Source organism: Oenanthe melanoleuca, chromosome 6 (genome assembly GCF_029582105.1).
Source record: "Oenanthe melanoleuca isolate GR-GAL-2019-014 chromosome 6, OMel1.0, whole genome shotgun sequence".
NCBI lineage: Eukaryota > Metazoa > Chordata > Aves > Passeriformes > Muscicapidae > Oenanthe > Oenanthe melanoleuca.
Genome location: NC_079340.1, coordinates 23,742,911 through 23,762,247, shown reverse-complemented (window position 1 = coordinate 23,762,247; position 19,337 = coordinate 23,742,911). Strand labels below are relative to the sequence as shown.

Genomic DNA, 19,337 nt, shown 5'->3' with positions numbered 1-19,337 from the left:
CACATATTGTACCAAAAGCAGTATCAGTTTTCAATGTGATTTTCAGCTCCTGTGACTAATTTACAGGTCCAGAGAGGATGGCTCCGTCAATGCAATTCATTGAGCACAGCAAAACTAGAATTTATTTAAGCCAAAATGTTTTTTGAACTTGGTATGAAAGTAGCATGTATCATTTAAGTTGGAGTCATTGACATGTAAAACATATGCTTCGATGTGGCAGCTACACTGCCATTCCCAGCTGTGTTTAATCTCATTAACTATTAATGTAATCAACATATTACCACTTACACAGTTACACTAATGAAAGTATAAACAAGGCCTTAATTTGTGATCTGAAAGAAATACTTCTGGCATTGCAGAATGCATATGTAAATACATAGGCATACTCACCTTTCCTGCATAACTTTTGCAGAAATAAAGCCTGTTTTGAAAATAGCTTCCCATTATGTATTAGCATTTACCATTCAGATTTGTTCTCCTCAGACTGTGTCTTTTGCCTTTTCACAGCCCTCTGGAACTCCCTGATGATCAGGGGGCCATGAGTCCTCATGAGGATTTGTTTTTCCCACCTTCTCGTAATGATGATCCATACTATGGCCCTGATTTGCCAATTTCAGCCATTGCTGGACTGGAAGGAGATGAAGCAGAAACCTTTGTGGTAGTTACTGAATGTTTTCCTTTTTATTATTCCAAGTCTTTATACTTTCTATACAAATAACTGTTAATAAATTAATAATTCTAATACTTATTAAACAGGTACAACCCAGTAAATGGATTTTTTATCTCAACAATATTTTTGAAATCCATTTTGCCATTAGACTGAGAAGGCTGCATAGTGCAATATAGTGTTGAGATGTCTGACATAGGTCCTAGCATGTATCTGTGCAGTGGAGGTTTTAATCTGCATCCCAGAGGAAGTATAAACATTTAACTGTACCCAAGCTAAAATGACCTGCTGAAAACTTGAAAACTTATTCCCATGCTAAACTGATAGTAACCCTCACATATCCTTACTTCCCTTTGGGATTGCTTTCTTTTTGACTTTGAAAATATCTCAAGCTATGGAAACATTGAAGGCTTTTTGCAGACAGCAACCCCTGCTTCTGAAATACATTCCCATACCACTGTAAGTGTTGGACCTTGCCATTTGTCTCAATAGTATTTGATTATTTACTTTTTATCCTCCCTTGAGGTGCTTCTTTTTAGAGGCTTCAAAAGTGTTCTCATTTTGTTTGAAATTTGCTTTCACGTGACTACCAACTAGAAGTGTGAAAAGTGAGAATTTGCAAATCTAGGATTCTCTTCTAAGATTAAGACCATCAATTTCTATTAGGTGGCTTGTGAGATACCAAAACTAGCATGCATAAGATGACACTGGTAGTATATACTATATCTTCTCAGTAGACCAATGGGAGTTCTGTATTAGTGTACAAAGTAGAATCAAAAAATAAAATCAGGAAATTATGTTTTCCGGACCTCATCTTCTTTTAGTTGCCTCATGCTTTCACAATGGTAGAGGTTTTTAACTGTGTAATTGGTTTCCTATGGTTTTCAGGACAATCAAGAATTATAAAAAATATCCTTTATTGATTATAAACACATGTGAACTGCTCATACTTGAAAACACTTAGGACATAGAAAGTGAAGATAATATATGCTCATCTGGGACCTTGGCATTTTTTTCTGCCTTACTGCCTCTTAGGTTATGTGCAGATGATGAACTTTACAAACCCCACTTTGTTCTTTATTCTGTAAAGTGAATTACAAGAGGTATTGGAGAAAAAGCAGTTCCTGTATTAGGTCCATGAGACTCAATAGAATTTGTCCTTCAGTGGATGACATTCTGTTCAGTGGTAGTAGATTCTTATGCTTGAACTTGCAGAACCATCTTATGAACTATTCCACATGGAAAAATTTGTGCTTTCAGCCATACTGGATTTGTGTACTAGAGATCTCTGTGGAGTCTTTGCATTCCCAGCTGACTTCAGAAAAACCTAGATTTCTTTTTAGCACCTTCAATGTGATTATGTTCTCCTTGTCCATAGAAATATTTCTGGAGTAAGAGTAAACTGTTCTAATAGTCAAATGAACAACAAGTTATTTAGAAATCAAATTCTTTTTCAGAAATACAGGCTCTTGTTCCTTTTGTTGTGGTAGTGGTGGTATGTTGTTTCCTCTGTTCTAAACTGCAAGGTTCTACACTCATAGTTTAACACTGGGAGGCAATGAATCTGTTTCTGGCATGTTTTCACCTTGCTCCAGGATATGATAGGTGAGTAATTTTTTTTAGGACTTGAATTTACTGTGCCTTACAGCACTAATTCTCTCCTCCATGCGTGCCTGTGCACATAAACTCCATCTCTAACCAAGCAGAAAAACTGAGCACTTTGAGATCTTCTAAGCCCTGGCACTGAAGGGAAATCACATACTTATGTCCTGTCAAGTTAAGCACTACTTTCCAACACCCCAGCACTGAAAAGCAAGCCCACTACCAGTCTGCTTGTTTCTTCTTGGAAGTGTGTCAGTGTTCCATACTCCAGAACTGCCTACTGAGACTGGTTATGTACCCAAGTGTAACCACAGCGGGGCAGCAGAGGGAAAGGAATGGAGACATCCTACAGCTTCCCATCCTTTTCTTCCTTGCATGAGATTTTTCTAGATCAGAGTTTTCTAAATGTGCTTTACCACAGAATCACAGAATATGCTGGGTTGGAAGGGCCCCACAAAGATCACTGAGTCCAGCTCCTGGCCCTGCACAGGACCATCCCCAGGAGTCACACTCTGTGCCTGGCAGCATTGCCCAAACATTTCTTGAACTCTGTCAGGCTGGTGCTGTGAACACTTCCTGGAGAGCCTCTTCCAGTGCCCAACCAGCCTCTGGTGAAGAATCTTTTTCTAATATCCAACTTAAACCTTCCCTGACACAGGCCATTCTCTCTGGTCCTGTCACTGGTCACAGAGCAGAGATCAGTGCCTGCCCCTGCTCTTCCCCTCCCAAGGAAGCTGTAACTGCAGTGAGGTCTTCCCTCTATGTCTTCTTCTCCAGGCTGAAAAGACCAAGTGACTTTAGCTGCTCTTTATACAACTCCCCCTCTAGACCCTTAACTATCTTCCTAGCTCTTCTTGGGATACTCTCTAACAGTATATTGCAGTGACCAAAACTGCTCACAATATTCAAGGTGAGGCAGCACTAGTGCAGAGCAGAGTGGGACAATCAAGCCCATGTGAATCCATTTCATCTCTAGCACCAATTTTATTCCATTGTCTTTTTATAAAACTTTTTGTAGCAAGGATCCATCATGGATTTTTTTTGTCCCTGATGAGGTGCTATTCAAAAGGGAGAGAAATTTTTAAAAAGACAGCATTCTTTTTTTTTTTTATTTATTTATTTTATTTTTTTTTTACCGCTGTACCTATGCACAGTCCAAGAATTAACTTGGTTTGGGATTTCCATAATCTCATACTAGGATTAGCATATTTTTTTATGTAAAGACAGTCATGGCAGCAGGTACAAAGGAACATTGCAGAAATTGTGTTTACCCAGAAAGCTTCTGTTTTGCAGAAGTTCAGTTACAACCTTCCCAAAGATTTGTGATGTTCAAGCCTTATAAAATCAGTGAAAATGCCTATATTAGATGTTTCTCTGGGTGATGTAAAGCCCTATTTGCTATAATTTCGTTACTGTCAGCCATATTTGATTCTAAAGTAAATATTAATATACCTTATTTCTGTAACATTTTTCCCCTGAGAAACTAAAAATGCTTTGTAAGCATAAATTGAATATAAGTTACTTACCCAGAACCATATTACAAGGGCTTGGAATATTTTGATAATGAAATCTAGGTACTTATCAATCTCTGTCCTATGTTTTCATCACAAGTCCATCTATATTTCCTTTTTTTATAGAACCTTTAAGTGAGACAGCAGGTGTTTTACAGAATTATAGAACCTTTTTTTTCACCCATCATATTGTTTAGTAATTCTCACCACTTCTGCACACATTCATGGTGCTTTGAATCCTCTCTTTCAAATGTTCTCCCAAGGTTTTCTTGTATTTTGTCCCCCTCTTCCCCTCCCTGAATTCTCTTTAATCTGGTTCTTTGTGTCATGGTATTTTTATGACCTCTGTTACTGTTGTATCTGAACAGGCCCCTCTCTGTCTTTAATAATATTTGCTGGGGAAGTTCTGTTCTTTGTGGTTTATGGAGGACAGATTTATGAGAGTTATTTTAGCGAAATGAAATTCAAGGCACATGGGGAGTCCAGGTCAGGGATATTTCTAGCACATATTTGCAGATGACACAAAGATTGACAGAGCTGTTTTACAGAGCAATTTGGATTATACAATAAGAAGCTATTCAAACAAAATGTGTTTTAATACTGGCAGGTATGCAAGAACCACATGTTCACGTTTTGGCTATAAAATGAAAGAATATTCTAAAAAGCAGTTTGAAAGGCATTTGTTGTGGTGAGCTCATAATAAGTAACCATTTAAATTGGGGCTTCCAGTGCCCTTCTGGCATTTAAAGAACCCTCTAGGGGCTCAGTGTGCTGGATTTTATCATAATTCTATCATTAAAATTTTGGGAAATGCCCCTGTTATGGTGGGTTAATGTCTTTGTGAGGATAGGGAAGATACTGGAGGGATTTCCAAACTAGATATAAAATTGCAACAGATGCAAGTGCTGGTGAATAAATCCAGATTTATTTAATTTAAAAATATTTAGCAAATTTTAAAATATATAGTTTTTAATTGAAAATATAATTAATCATTTAAACAAGCTTCTAGAGGGAGAAGTGAGTTCTCCACCACTATCTCCAGACATATACTTTTTTGGAGAATGTTCTTTGTCAAGTTACTTGCTTCAGTGAAGGGATGACTGAATAAAATAATTCTGATGTTAAATGTGATGTCAGGCTATATGAGGTAATGATTTTTTTTTTCTTAGCTTGAAATGTATGTAACAGCTTGTACAGATATTTGTCAATTGTTGACTGAACTTGTTTATTTTCATGCTGAAGCCTAGAAATTGTATTAAGACTTCAGTGCATCCCACTGCCCACTGCTGGACTGCAGCCTCAGAAATATACATGGGCTGTAAAGAAGGATTTGTTTTGGCAATTGATGCTGAGCAATACAGTGTTTCTGTTCTTCAAGAAAAAGCTCCACCTGGTAAGAAATAGTTGAGAAACATATGAGAATGTCTTTTGAGATTTTAACACTCAATAACTGACTTTCGTTTTTCTTTGTGAAAAAACAAACAAACAAACAAAACTAAATACATCAAAATTGATTAAATTAACTGTATTTCCAGGATCTTATTAATGAGCCCTACTTGATTAACATTAAACTATTACTATACCAGCTACTAATAGTAGTACTAATAGCAGTACTATTTTTACTATTAGTTAATTACCAATAATTTATTTTGTTTTGCATGAAATGTTGGATAGTCTTCATTTGCTGTGTTAGGTAAAGTTAGAAGTGACCTTTGAGGGCTTATGAGTCTTCAAAACCAAAACTGAAGCAATGTGGCTTAATAGCATTCCTTAGTGCCAGCCCTTACATAGACTATTCTATAATGAAAACAAGGCTGCAAACACTGCCAGGCTTTACTGCAGAATGTATGAAGCACAGAGAGTGAACAGAAGATATTTTGGCTTCAAACAAAAAAATCTGGTTTTAATTTATTCTGGAATGGGAGAACCTCTGATTGCAACTCACCAACGTGGTTTGTGTGCCCTATATATATATTTCCACCTGTCTTTTTAGCAGGCTATGACTGACTAAAGTTTCGTGTCAAGGCAAGCCCATTTCAAACCTTCTTTATGCCACTACCCTTCTGTGCCCATTCAGAGGACTCCTAAATGGATGATGCTGAGACACAGCCAACAAAAATTGTTCCTTAGGCAATCTGTACCCCATCATTTTTTCATGGGATGGAAGGTGTCAGTCCTGTGGTGCACATGATGTTTATACTTTGGTCAGGTCTAGAAGGAGTGGAATATACTTCTCCCTAGGATAGAGCTGTTTCCCTAACAAGCACTGATTTAGTGCTAATAGATAATCTCCTGGTAATCTTATTTTCTTCTGTTTACATGTAGTACATGATTTTTTAAGCTGCAGCAAGTACCCCAACTTCAGTTTTGACAGTTAACACCAAAATGAAAGACTGCTTTTAAAACAACCTGACAAACCAGCATTATTTCTCTTTTTAAAATTATCAGACTCTTAAATTTAGCAAATCAGGAGTTGTAAATCATCAAGAAATAAAAACCTGAGGTGTGACCAGAATTGTTTTTGTTAGTTGAGTAGAAGGCAACAAGAATATTGGCCATTTGGGCTTTTTCTTGGCCTGGGTGTTTGTCTTTGAGTCCTGTCCTAAAACTGTATAACAAAATACTGAAATTTCTGCTTAATTTAGAACAGACTGCAATCTGTATCTATTTAGCAGCATGCTTAAGTGCATGGCCAGCTTTAAGCACATGCTGAATTCCTGATACAGGGTTGCAAACAGAATCATAAGCAGCCACAACATTTCACTGAGGCATTGTTTTCAGAGTGGCTGAATCTTCCTAGTAAGTGTACCTAAAAAAAAAAAAAATCATTGTCAGAAATAAGAATACCATAACTTAGTACTAGAAGGAAGATCAATCTGCATCTCCCCTCTTTGCACCATGTCTATGTTATCTCCTTTTTACAGCTGTAAGCTGAATAACAGAGCTGTATCTGCTCAGTTGCATAGATGGCAGAAATGGTAGATATTGAGGAAGAATGCACATTTCTCATTTAGGGTGCTGAACCTGGCCTTTTGTTCAGTAGACTGGAATACAACTGACTTCTATTGCAATATTCACCTATAAACAAGGTTGATGTTATAAATTGTTTTCTTTTGTGCAGAGTTCATGCAGAAAGTAGCAGATGTGGTGTCCCACATTCGTAAAGAAGGGCAGAAAAAGAAAGGTATTTCCATGTTCTTATGAAGCTAATAGATTTTTGAGCAGCACTGCTGATATCTGGGAGTAATAATATATGAATACAGCTGGAAGCCACTGGTTATAAAAACTCATCTCACACTGGCCCCTGTAAGACACATTGTTGGCAATCTTATGTGTGTTTACATGACAAAAGATTAATAGCTTTTGTGCTCAGAGACAGCCAAATTAAAAGCCTCAGGAGAAACAGTGGCAGTGGAAAAAATTCTGTTTGTTCTAATTTAAATTGGAATAACTGGTGCTTGAAGAGGTTCCCTACTGCTTAGTTTTAGCATTTCTTTAGAACTGCAATCACTCATAATTTATCTGAGTTAGGATTTAGGGGTTGGTCTCAAACACTTTGTTTTGGGCACCACAGTACAAAAAAGCTAGAAGGGATGAAGTTCAGCACATTTCCACAGAGGTTGTTACAGTCTTAGTACATGACATACAAATTTGGTGTGATAAAACTGTGTTTGTTCAGCCTGGAGAAAAAGAAATGAGGGATTTTTACTATTGCTTTAGCTATCCAATGAAAGGTTACAGAGAAGATACAACCAAAGGGCACAGTTTGCATCAACAGGCTTTCTGGGTATATATTAGGAAATAAATTCTTTCACAGTGAAGGTAGTCAGACATTGGGACAAGTTGCCCTGAGAAGATACTGAATTTCCATTTTGGGGTATATCCAAATCTTAGCTGATATGACTTTGAAGAACATAATCCAATTTTGAAGTTGGTTCTGAGTTTGAAGTCAGCTCTGTGCTGACCAGGAGGTTGGATTAGAGGACTTTTAGGATCCCTTCCAATATAAATGACTGTATGATCCTTTTACTCATAAATAAATGGTAAATTATCCCAGATTTAGAGTTGCATCACATTGTTGAAATAAATTAAATTTGATGTTTTATGTTGGTTTTGTACTTTCAGGTAGCACACCAAGTGATCTGCAAAAGCCAGTTTTACTTGCCATGGCATTTTGTAATGAGGGACTGTACGCAGCTGGATGTGTAAGGCATCCTTATGCTTTTAACTTGCTCTGAGTGTATGAAATCTACATTCAAATGGAATATATTTGCAGAGTTCACTGCAAAGACAGGAGTTAGGGAAAAGTGAGGGGCTGGAGGACCATAAAGTTGCTCTCTGGTGTTGACTATATTACTTTGTTAAGGCTTTACACAGGGGAGCAGAGGGTCAAAAGATTCCATTTTTGTACTCAAGCAATAAAAAAGGATAATCCTGGTTTTATTTAAGAATATTGTAGAAGAACAGAAAAGAAGGATGGACAAAAAATAGGAAAGGAGAGAAAATGGCCTATAGAATTGCCAAATTATTTTGTGTAAAATCTAACTCAATATCTAACCCAATCTGGCAATGCGATTGTACATTCCTGATTAAGTGGGGGACAAGTTCTTACACTGTCTCAAAAACAGCAATATGAAATCTAAAGTATTATCTAATGAGAGAGTCTGTTGTTACCAAACATGGACTGTCACTAAGAATTGTATTAAAGAACACCTTCGTATTCAACAGATTTATTATTTCAGTTTAGAATACTTTTGATTTAAACATACTAAAGACAAATGACACCACTGATGATGGGATGCAGTTAAACACTGTTACTCTAGTGATTTTCAGAAGATCTTGCAGTTTAGTTTGTCAGATAGTATAAATGACATAGACTTCACATCTATTTGTACTTTTCTGCACAGGAGGGCTTTTTAAACTTTTATCACATCAAAGATCTGCAGTATGAGGTAAAAATCTGTGCTGATATCTCACAGCCCATATCCAGCCTCATATTTTCTCCTGATTACACCAGTCTGCTGCTTGTCACTGACCAGGTACAACATTTGAGATAACAGCAATGGGATATTCCTGGGATTCTATATGAATATGCTGATACCATTAGTACAAAATGTTTAATGTAATCACATAAGGCAACAAATTGTATCAGAGGTGAACATAGTCCATTCTGTGTTTTTACTGAAAACTGGATAGACTTTTAATGAAGCACAGAACAATTGTCTCCTACAGATGGTGGAATATGAATCTAACATAATATAAACCTGACCTAATGTTGAGATTTCCCAACAGCTGAGTACATGTTCAGGGACTCTCATGTGTCCAAGTAATGGATCTACTGGGCATGAATTCCAGGCCTGATGTGTCCCTGCACAGGGAGAAAAGTGGAGCTTGGGTGTACAGACATGAAATTTTGTGTTGGTGTAGAATATTTATGCATTTCTAGAGTAACATGAAATTGGATGTGTTTAAATGATTTTATTAAAGCAAGTTCGAGAAACAAAGCTTCCTAAAAAAATATTACCTGGAGTGCTCTAAAAGGAACTAACATCATCTTTAGCCAGTGTACATTAATATAATCCACTAAACTCAGATGAATTTTACTGGGCACTTTTTACCTCAGGTTAGAGTCAAATATAAAAGTTTAAAGAGTGAAGCTCAGAAAGATTGGGGGGGATTTTTTTTTAAGCCTTCGAAAGCTTCTAATGAAAAGTTTCATAGCCCAGTGATGGATTATTTCTCTTTATTTGTCAGGGGACAGTCTATAGTTACAGACCTGTTCATAGTGGAGAAGCTGTCAAACTCTTGGACACATCCAGCAGTTGTTTTCTGGCAGCTGATTTTCTTACTCCAGGGCACAACTACTGTGTGGTAAGAAATTGTATTATTTCTAATTTAGAATAGTGGCTCTTTTCAGGTAACCAGTATGTTGCTAAGGCACAAAATGAAAAGCCTTGCAGAAATCAGGATTCTTCTGATATATGCTACAGTTGTGACACTTCTCATTAAGTAATTAAGTGGCATTCATTCAGCTATAGTCTATGAAAGGGTCAGAACTTGCCTTGGAATGGAGGTTGGATAATTTATGTTGTATTGGTTCTGCTGCTGATATGTGTGACTTAGATTGTTCAGGAAGATAGCTGAGCAAAAGATGGATTCAGTTCAGAGAACTGATGTTGTCTAACAATTGCTGCTGATATTTTCAGCCCTCTGCACAGGAACATCCTGGGATAAAGAAGGTGTTACTCATATGCCTGTCCATTCTTAGAAATTCCTTGCTTTTCATTATCTTTTACTCCTGCAAGACATGTATTTTGGTCACCAGTTTATTTATAGGTCATGAATTCTTCAGGAAGCCAGTCTAGAAAACCTGAGGTCGTAGTCTATTATGTTGGCTGAATCTCTTTGTTCAGAACAGGAGAGATAAATTTTACCTCACTTTGTATGAGTAGTGTGAAGATTGAGTGATCTCTTAGCCTTGCTTCTTATAAGCCTTACTACTTGTAATTGTGGAATTACAAAATTACCTGGTTTTAGGAAGAACTCAAGTATTGTTTTGATCTCCATCATTTTTCATGTGAGAAAATGAGACCTCTCCTCAAGGCCTTTCCTATGCAAATAAAATTATAAGCAACTTTTTCTCTTGCTGGCAAAATGGCAGGAGTGCAAATATTGATCAAGCTAACAAATTTTGCCCTAAACTGTCTCGTTCTGCTTGAAGCTGCAGGAATGCACAAAATTTTTTGGAAGTATTCCTTAAGCAGATGCACCTTGCAGCACCTGGATTTAATGAAAAGCTAAACCATCCCAAGTGAAACAGTAACCCTTAATCTGCTATGCTCAGCAATTAGTTGAATCTATATTCTATAGGAGATCACTAATCACTTCCAGACTATTTGGTTTTTTCATCCTCTTTTGACTCTGTTTTTCTCTGTTCAACAGTCTGTAACAATTTCAGGTGAAGTACAAGTTTGGTCCTTGGAAGATGGAACTTTCCTTGGCAAGCTAAGCCTTGGTATTGAGGTACATGTAACCAGGAGCTTGGATCATGACTGATACTTAAAATTTTCTGTATTTTTCCGTTGATAACATAATATTCCACAGAAATGGATCAATGAGTGCTGAGGACAACTCAGTAATGTCTTTGAGCAACCCATGGATGAGATTTAAAGATTATCTTTCAGAATGTTTTCTTGAGCTAATCCTGTCATGTGTTTATCTTGACTACAAAGCAGAGGAAGCATTTCAGCCAAATGTCCTCATGATGCATTTTTAAGCAAATCTTTGTAAAAGCTATCTTATTTTTTATGGTATTCCTTTTTATTTTTAATGAGTAACAGAAAAGTTTCAAAAGTATGAAAGCTAAATGCTTTAACTGATAATGAAAAACAGGCTTTAAGAATCGAATTGATAAAAGTATTTCAAACTGTTAATGCTTTGTCCTGATTTAAGATGCAGTCAAACCCTGAAATCTGACATAGTAAAGAAAAAAATCCCTTTCTCTAACAGCTGTACACACAACTGTTTTATTTAGATGAAACTTCTTTCACTTAAAATATGCAGATTGGATATAATGGTTGTTTTTCCTCTGGAAAAAACAGAATTAACTTCTGATGTGTAGCTACAAAGCATAGATAAAGTTTCCCTTATGTCTCTAAATACTTTCTTTGTTAAAAACATGCTTTTTAAATAAACCACTTGCGGTTTCTTCTTCAAATTTTAGGGACTTTTAAATAGCAAAGGAAATTGCATACTAACAAATAGCATAACATATAAAAATGTTGAACTGTTAAGTATCTTCTACTTCTCAACTAGGCAACTTCTATGGCTTGCTGTCCCTCCTCCAACAGTGTTGCTGTAGGTACTCAAATAGGTCAAATCTGTTTCCTTGATGTTACCAAAGCTGAAGCTCCACGAGTTGTTCACAGAACTTTTCTTTCCAAACTTCCAGTGGTGTCTTTGCAGTAAGTATGTAGTAGGGTAAAGATATTGTCAGTTTATTTTTTGAGTAATGATATTAGTTGAACAAAAAAAATTGGGCATTTTTATTCTACAAATAAAAAATTAAAATATTTTAATAGGTTCTAAGTTTTTTCAGCATATTCTGAATTGCTTGCAAGAGGTAGTAGCAGGATTTATATGCAAGAAATGTAATAAATCTGTATTTTAAGAAGGTTTGGCTGAACACAGAAGATACTGATATATAAGACCCTTTCTGAAAATCACCATATGGAGTAATTATGCACAATTCCATGTATCTGACTTTAGAGGGTTATTTCTCACTGAATATAAATTTAAGGCTTTGTGAAATTAAGTTTAAGCCTTTTGGTCATCTCTTTCTATATGGCAGATTTTTGTTACCATTGCTAATTATTCATTAAAGTTCTGGAAATTACCAGTTCTCTTGTAATTAGTTCTAGTGATCAAAAAGGCTTTTTTTGTTTGGTTGGGGTTTTTTGTTGGTTGGTTCCCCCTCCCCCTTCCCCCCCAATTATTGAAAAATCTGAGAGTATTTTACTCTACTTTGCAAAATATAGAATGGATTTTGTACTGTTACACTTTAATATAAATCTGCCTGTTATTTGAGATTCAGATGTATCCCTTTTCACAGCTACCTAAGACAGAACTTTAAAAATAGATGCAGAAAGCAACTTGTTCAAAATTAAATCAATGCAAAGTTGTGGTTTTTTCCAAGATAGTATCAAGATCTAAAAAAGTGAATGTTAAAGAATTTCTGACTTAACCAAGTTGTTAATGCAGACAGCTGTGGAGTATGATCAGCTTTAGATTGACCAGCTACTCAATTAGAAACTGCACTCATAGCTTTGGGCTTTATATCTGGCCCTTATACCTGTAAACCCAGAAGCTGAGTTTTATGTTTATGCACTTAGTGAAGTCAGCAAGTTATGGGGATGAAACTATTTGACTCCTTTTACTGACTGTATTTAAATGATTTCTGCTTGGATTTGCATTTTACCTAGTTATGATCAGATTGGCCAGTTCCTCATTGCAAGAGCTACAGAAGGACACATCTTTATTCTAGATGCTCATCCATCAAAATTATTCCAAGTTCTGGGATATATAGGTAATACATGTGACAACATTAATTCCATTTTCTTTTCTTTACTTTCTGTTTTTAAATATACTTGTCAGCCAGGATAAGCAATTCACCTTCATTCTACTTTTTTTATTGTAGGACTAAACATATTCTTCCCACCTATTTTGTAAGGGCCAGAGTTCTTTTTGGGGCTTTTTTTTGTTTGCTTTGGGGGGTCTGGTTGTTTTTTTTTCCCCTTCGTAATTTTAGTTAATAAATGTACCAATATTACCTTTCTTTCAGAGTATGTATAAGTCACAGGGAAAAGAATTGATTAGATGACAAACTGATCACAGCTCCAGCACTAAAGTAAAAGTGATGGCAAAGAACTAAAGAACTTTGTGAGAATTTGGACTTAAAAACTGTAGGTTATGATCATTGTGTGAAATCTCTGTTACAAATTTCTACCACAGACATCTTTAACATGGGGACTGCTAAAATTGTCAGCTTTGCTGCTTTATACTAAAGAATAAACATGATTAATTTAAACTCACAGAAAAAAATTGTAATTTGTGAATTTATTTTTCCAAAAATGATGTTCTTATACATAATATCTGTGTGTATTGATATTCACTATATTTTTAAGTATAAAGGACAATATTTTATAATTTTAATTGTTTTATCAAACAGAATTATATCTCCTTAAACAACTTTTGTAATTTGGTTGATCATGTTCTCATTGTTTAAAGGGTTTGTTAGAAGAGGGTTTTTCTGTGCTTTATCTGGCAGTTATCAGCAAAGAGCCTCAAAAGTGCTATAATTCAAGCTGGAGGTAAATTCAAATTTGACTATTTAATGTAATAATAATGTTCTGATGCTTGAGGATTCCCAGCACCCAGCACCCAGGGAGCTGAGTGCCTGCAGCACTCCTGAGATGTGTTCCCAATGGAGATCTCCTTTTGTGTCACAGGTTATTTTAGTAAAAACCATGTTACCATGCCACAGTAACAATTTCCATTGATGTTCCTTGCTTGCTTCAGTGCTGGAAGATGAAGTGCTCCATCTTTCTGTAATTTCTGACTTTGAGAATGACTTAGTTGAAGTGATGGTACTTCTTAATGAAGCAGAGCTCCAACAAGCAAAACTGAAAATTTTTTATCTGTCTTCAGCAATCAGAACAGGTAAAAATTGAAATATATACTAACATTTTCTAGGGCCTAGTGTCAGATTTTCAAGGTATTTATTCAAGTAATTTTTAAAAGGTTTTAAATTTTACAAACTTTTCAAAAAGTAGTTTTGTAGTTTTCAACAAAATTAGTATTTTCTTCAAATATTCACTAATGTTGGACTTATTGTTGTGCCTATTTTTAGATATATAAAATGGGGCTTTATTTTCAAAGCTGATTAAGATCTACAGTAATTGTCTTCATTTCAGTTATATATCAGGTGCCTTGTCAGTCTTAATTTCAAGTGTTCCTTTAAAGCTTAAATTAGGAAACTAAAAATAATAAAATGCCCTTCTGAAGATGTGAACTGCAGTGCTTTAACCAATACCACCCAGGCTTTGCGTTCCTCATGGCAGAGATTCCTAAAACAAGTTCTAGATGAAGGCAATGGTGACATGAACCTGCATGCAAACTAATTAGCACTGTTGACATAATACTCAAGCAGCAGAGTAAAGAAGTGTATGCCAATAGTCACATCACTGTGGTTAAACTGTTTCCAGTACTTCTTTAGAGCCAGTAGAGCTATTGCTCTGCTTTACTGTAGTGTGCTGCATCAGCACAACTCACTGAGCTGGTGTCAAATCTAAGTATCTTAATTTCCATTTTCTTCCCTGAAAACTCACATCATGCTGACTCCTTGATAAGGATAATTTTCATAACTACATGATAGACAAACACCTGTATTAGTGGTAGTCATGCCTCTTCCTCCCTTTTTCTTTTGTCAATCTTTTAGATACTGATCAGTATGTGAATGAACAAGGAATGTTCAAAGGTAGTGGCCTGAAAAGGGAGCAGTATGATCTGGAATGCCCTTTGAGCTCAGCAGTCAGACTGAAGGATAACACTGTGTATGGCTACAGCACCAGAGCACCTTTCATCTGTCAATACCGCCTCTCTGAAGAGGTAATTCTCTCAAGTTGCATTGTTTTGGGTGGTGGTTAAACAACAGCAAACAAAGGCTGTAGATGAAAATAACAGGATATTAACTTAAAGAAGCCCTCTCTCCACTCAAAATACCTACTCCAACCATCAACTTTCAGTATTTTGCCAGTTGCTTAGAAACCTGGCAAAAGTAAAGTCTTTGTTCTATTATATTGGTTCTTAGAATTCACACAACTTGCAGGCACTTCACAAGTGGCCACTGTGCTGGAGCTGTGGGTTTGTGAAGTCTGCTGAGTAACCTGGACATGCAGCTCCTGAAGGGACTGAGCCAGCCTCAGCCCAGGACTCCCAGATACAAACCCAGCCCAGCCTCACAAGGAAGCAGTGGGGGCTTCAGGAAGCCACTGTCACTGCCTGCTGAGGAACTGCAGCCCTCTGCAGCTCACAGATCTCCCAGAGTTAAGAGTCAAGGCAGCTAAAAAGGTGAATTATAAAGGTCAGCATTCCTCCTTGACATATCCCATCCATTCTGAGCCAAGAAATTCAGGCTTGAACATACTGAATCCAGCCCCTTTTGCAGAGATGAGAAGCAAATTAGCAGCACAGCAATGGCACTACTTCCTCAGTTCAGTAATCCAACAACAGTTTAAACTGCAATGCATGTGGTAACCCACAGACTTGTCATTAATTTTCTCAAAATGGCATAGATACCATCTAAACTGCTACTAAAATTTTGCTTGTTTGGCAGAAATTGCAGTATCGATCAGTATTTTCACCATTAAAGAAGATTCCTAGCAAACAGTTTGGATCAGGTTTGCTCTGTTTATCACCCAACAGCCAGTGGCTGGCAGCAGCAGCCAAGGATGGTGTTTTGTTTATCTACAATACTTCTACTCTGGTAGGTGGACATTTGGGCACAGGCTTTGTTTGATTTATGATACAGAAGTGTGAAAATTACTTTCTTTAACTGTAAACTTTTCCTCACTTGAATAGAAGGTGTTTGAGAAAAATTTATGTTGAAAATTAACTGACATAGCATTATACAAGACAATTGTTTCTTTAATGAATGTGTATACAATCATACAAATCTCTTACTTCCTTCTTCAGTAAATCTTAGCATAGATCATTTTGCTACTGTTCTTACCTCCTGCAAAATCAATATGCTTCAAATTTGTCCCATGTGTAGCCAAACCTTTTATACTTAAAATCCCTGGTATTTTATGTACTTTGTATTGCCATTTTGGATTGACTTTTATCTAAAAATTAAAAAAAATTAACATGTTTTTAAAATTTAAGTAATAAAAATAATTTAAAGATGTACTCCATTATAAAAATGTATTTTCTGATACTTCTTCTATGACTTCTCTAGGATATACTTGCTCAAAAGCACTGTCACTCATACCAAGGAGGGGGAATCAGATCCATGGTATTCTCCCTGGATGGCAATTTCATCCTAGTTAACAGTGAAAATGATTGTGCACTGGTGTGTCTGAAGTGGAAGTATGTATAAAGTGGCAGACTAATATTGATTGTGTCATTTCCTATATCCTGATAGATTAATTTGTGCATCTACTTGTGATTCTAGACTTCCTTTTTCTTAGTCTTAAAGTAAGGAGAAGAATTGGAGAGAAATAAAATCTTTCCTCTCATCCTTAGAGGCAGCCTGGCCTCCCTAGCTCAGGAGAAGTCTTATACTTTGGGTCTAATTGAAGCACAACACATAGGAATATCTTCTGAGAATTATTACCTGGTACTTCTTATCATTCTGAAATCATCTCTGGAAAGGGCTCTCTGGGGATGTAAAGGATGTAATCTCCTGAGATATTATTTTAACTCAATGATAAAGAGACATCACAGCTTTATTGGGAATTCTACTGTGGCTATAGAGAGCTCTTAGCAGACATTAGGAGTAAGAGACACTTGAAAGTACAATTTTTCTGTAGGAAAACAGATGTTCAGGTAGATGCATAGATTAAAGATGACACTGTCAGAGCAATATTCCTAATGTGGGTAATCCATCTTTCAGAATTTTTACTTCTTTGGAGAGTGCAATTAATTGTGCAATTCTAGAACTCAAACAGTACTAAAATATTGAATAGGCATTCTTAAATAACTTAATAATTGTGTTGTAAAGGATATTTATTACTTTGTTTTTTCCATAATATACAAAAAATACATCCATTCCCTCTCTGTTTACCAGGGAGATAAAGGAAACTGAAGTTGAGGAAGCTGCTCTTTACTGGCAATCTCTACTTGATATACTGAACAAGTCTACTTCAGATGAAAACTCTGTTTTAAAATCTATGGCAGAATGGAAGTTTGACCCAGAATCCACATCAAAATCAATTCCAGTAAAGAAATCTAATGTGCTTTTTTACTTTTTTATGGGGGGAAAAAAGAGTTTTATCATTATCCCAAAACTGTGCATGATAAAAATTGTCCTTAATACACTGATCCTTTTGTTAAAGTGGAAGAATACCCCTGAGAATAGGCTGAATATGCTTAAATAGTAATTTGGGGAAGAGTACTAACAAAGAAATAGGATATTTATGTGAAGATGACATTCACATCTACAGTTTCACTTGGTTTCCTCAGTCACAGAAAACTGTGAAAGTCAGTTTCTCCTCATGTGGAGGAAATTAGGAGTCCTAATTCCCAGTGTGAATTCCCAGTGTCCTTCCCAGTGTGATGTTACTGCTGTATATTGTGTGTTACTAATTGTATGTTTTTCCATTGAAATCAATCAAAATAGTGATTACAGAGATTAGTCCAGTCAATTATTTGAGTCAAAAGTCTTTGCATAATAGCAAGGGTTTGCAGGATTAGATTTGGGGACTGGTTAGGCAACAAAAATTTAACACCCTCTAATTTGGTGATGGTGGAGTTTATGATGTTTCTAATGGGAGTCCAATTGTTTTTTCATTTCTTACTTTCACTCACTCTCTAAGTACCTGAGCTAGATGTTTATATCCTTAATATAAACATCAGGAGGCAACACTGAAATCTTTTAATGCACAGGTGACAGAAGAAGATGGAAACGTCACAAACGCTGATGACATGACATGGATGGGCCAGAAAATGCAGAAGGTACTTTCACAGAACAAGCATTAATCAAAGCCAGAGTTTTTAAAGTCACTTAGTCACTTGGGGTACCAAAGTATTTGCTGTAAAGAGATCTAGTTTCAAAAGCTTTTCTCACACTTGGCCCTTTCTTTAACTATTGTGATCTAGACTTAGAAATTCTAGGTCAAGGTTATAAACACATCAGAGAAGGTGCCTAGCACAAAAGAAGCTGTGAAGACCTGAAGACTAGAAGACCACTTCTAAACAAGGAGTGTACAAAAAAAAAAAAAAAAAAAAAAAAAAAAAAAAAAAAAAAAGGAAAGGAAAGGAAAGAAAAGAAAAGAAAAGAAAAGCAAGGGGGGGAAAAAAAAAAGCTTGACAAATTCAGTTCTTTTAGAAACTTAAAAGCCTTTTTGTAGTAAATGTCAAAAAGTTGTTAAGAAGATTATTTCCAGAAACCAAGCAGGTTGCTCAATGAAAAATGAAAACAATGAAAATTTTTAACAATGAAAAATCTAAGGATTAAAAAATTCTGGGAGTAGACTTTATGCAGTTCAATGTGTATTTAAGAATTGCACTGTAATTACATCTTTCTTTAGTATTTTCTTTTTTTAGAGTGCTATTGCCATACAACCAGTTTACAGTGTGACCTGGCTGTAAAATCTGTTTTCTCTTGTGCAATTCTAAGGATCATCCTATTGAATTAGGTTTGTGTCTGTTTCAGTTATTAATCCCTCTGGCATTTTATTTTCTGTACAGATAATGTTCCTTTAGATTACTTCAGTATTCTTTTTCCTTTGCCTTTTTTATGCCTTTCAACAATGCATTTGTTGTATGTCAGGTTATGAGAGAAGAGACTCAGAGGTTTGCTAACCAGAAGAAAGAGCTGCAAATGGGAATTAAAAAGCTGCGTAAAACTGTGAGTTTCTTACAAGGGTAATGGCTCAGCTTCCCAGTTTTGTTTACAAGAACAATTCCTTTATGGCTGTGAGCTCTAGTGCTCAGTTACATTTTTGTCATAAACTCTGAGCAGACAGGTATTAAAGAGACGTGTTTCTTCAGGGACCAATGCTGAAACTTCCAGGAGCTACTGCCTGCTTCTCAGTTTCCTTTGCTCCAAATGAGGATTTTGTACCACCCTTATACCTTGAGCTATCTGTCCCCTCAGCTAATTTCTGCCTGTCTAACAACCTTCCATTATAGAAGAGTGTCCTCTCCTTTTTCTTCTGTTTCTTCCCTTAAGGCAGGTAAAAGTGCAGGTAATTAAAAGTATTTTCTCTGATATCAGGTTCTTTAGTGTTAAAAATAGCATTTCCTCCATTCACATTGAAATTAATTTTTATTCCTTA

The 19,337-nt window shown here is 36.1% G+C and overlaps 1 protein-coding gene across 1 annotated transcript in view; it reads left to right on the top strand.

Annotated features, from left to right (window-relative positions):
- Window positions 1-19,337, top strand: part of CFAP43 (cilia and flagella associated protein 43) — a 40,223-nt gene that overhangs the window by 4,727 nt on the left and 16,159 nt on the right. Inside the window, exons 4-19 of the mRNA XM_056494658.1 lie at window positions 508-658; window positions 5,023-5,173; window positions 6,902-6,964; window positions 7,906-7,985; window positions 8,688-8,819; window positions 9,535-9,651; window positions 10,723-10,803; window positions 11,596-11,744; window positions 12,762-12,865; window positions 13,858-13,998; window positions 14,777-14,946; window positions 15,674-15,823; window positions 16,295-16,425; window positions 17,126-17,276; window positions 17,944-18,012; window positions 18,830-18,907. Of these exons, the coding sequence (XP_056350633.1) occupies window positions 508-658; window positions 5,023-5,173; window positions 6,902-6,964; window positions 7,906-7,985; window positions 8,688-8,819; window positions 9,535-9,651; window positions 10,723-10,803; window positions 11,596-11,744; window positions 12,762-12,865; window positions 13,858-13,998; window positions 14,777-14,946; window positions 15,674-15,823; window positions 16,295-16,425; window positions 17,126-17,276; window positions 17,944-18,012; window positions 18,830-18,907 (1,918 nt within the window). The remainder of the gene's footprint in view (window positions 1-507; window positions 659-5,022; window positions 5,174-6,901; window positions 6,965-7,905; window positions 7,986-8,687; window positions 8,820-9,534; window positions 9,652-10,722; window positions 10,804-11,595; window positions 11,745-12,761; window positions 12,866-13,857; window positions 13,999-14,776; window positions 14,947-15,673; window positions 15,824-16,294; window positions 16,426-17,125; window positions 17,277-17,943; window positions 18,013-18,829; window positions 18,908-19,337) is intronic.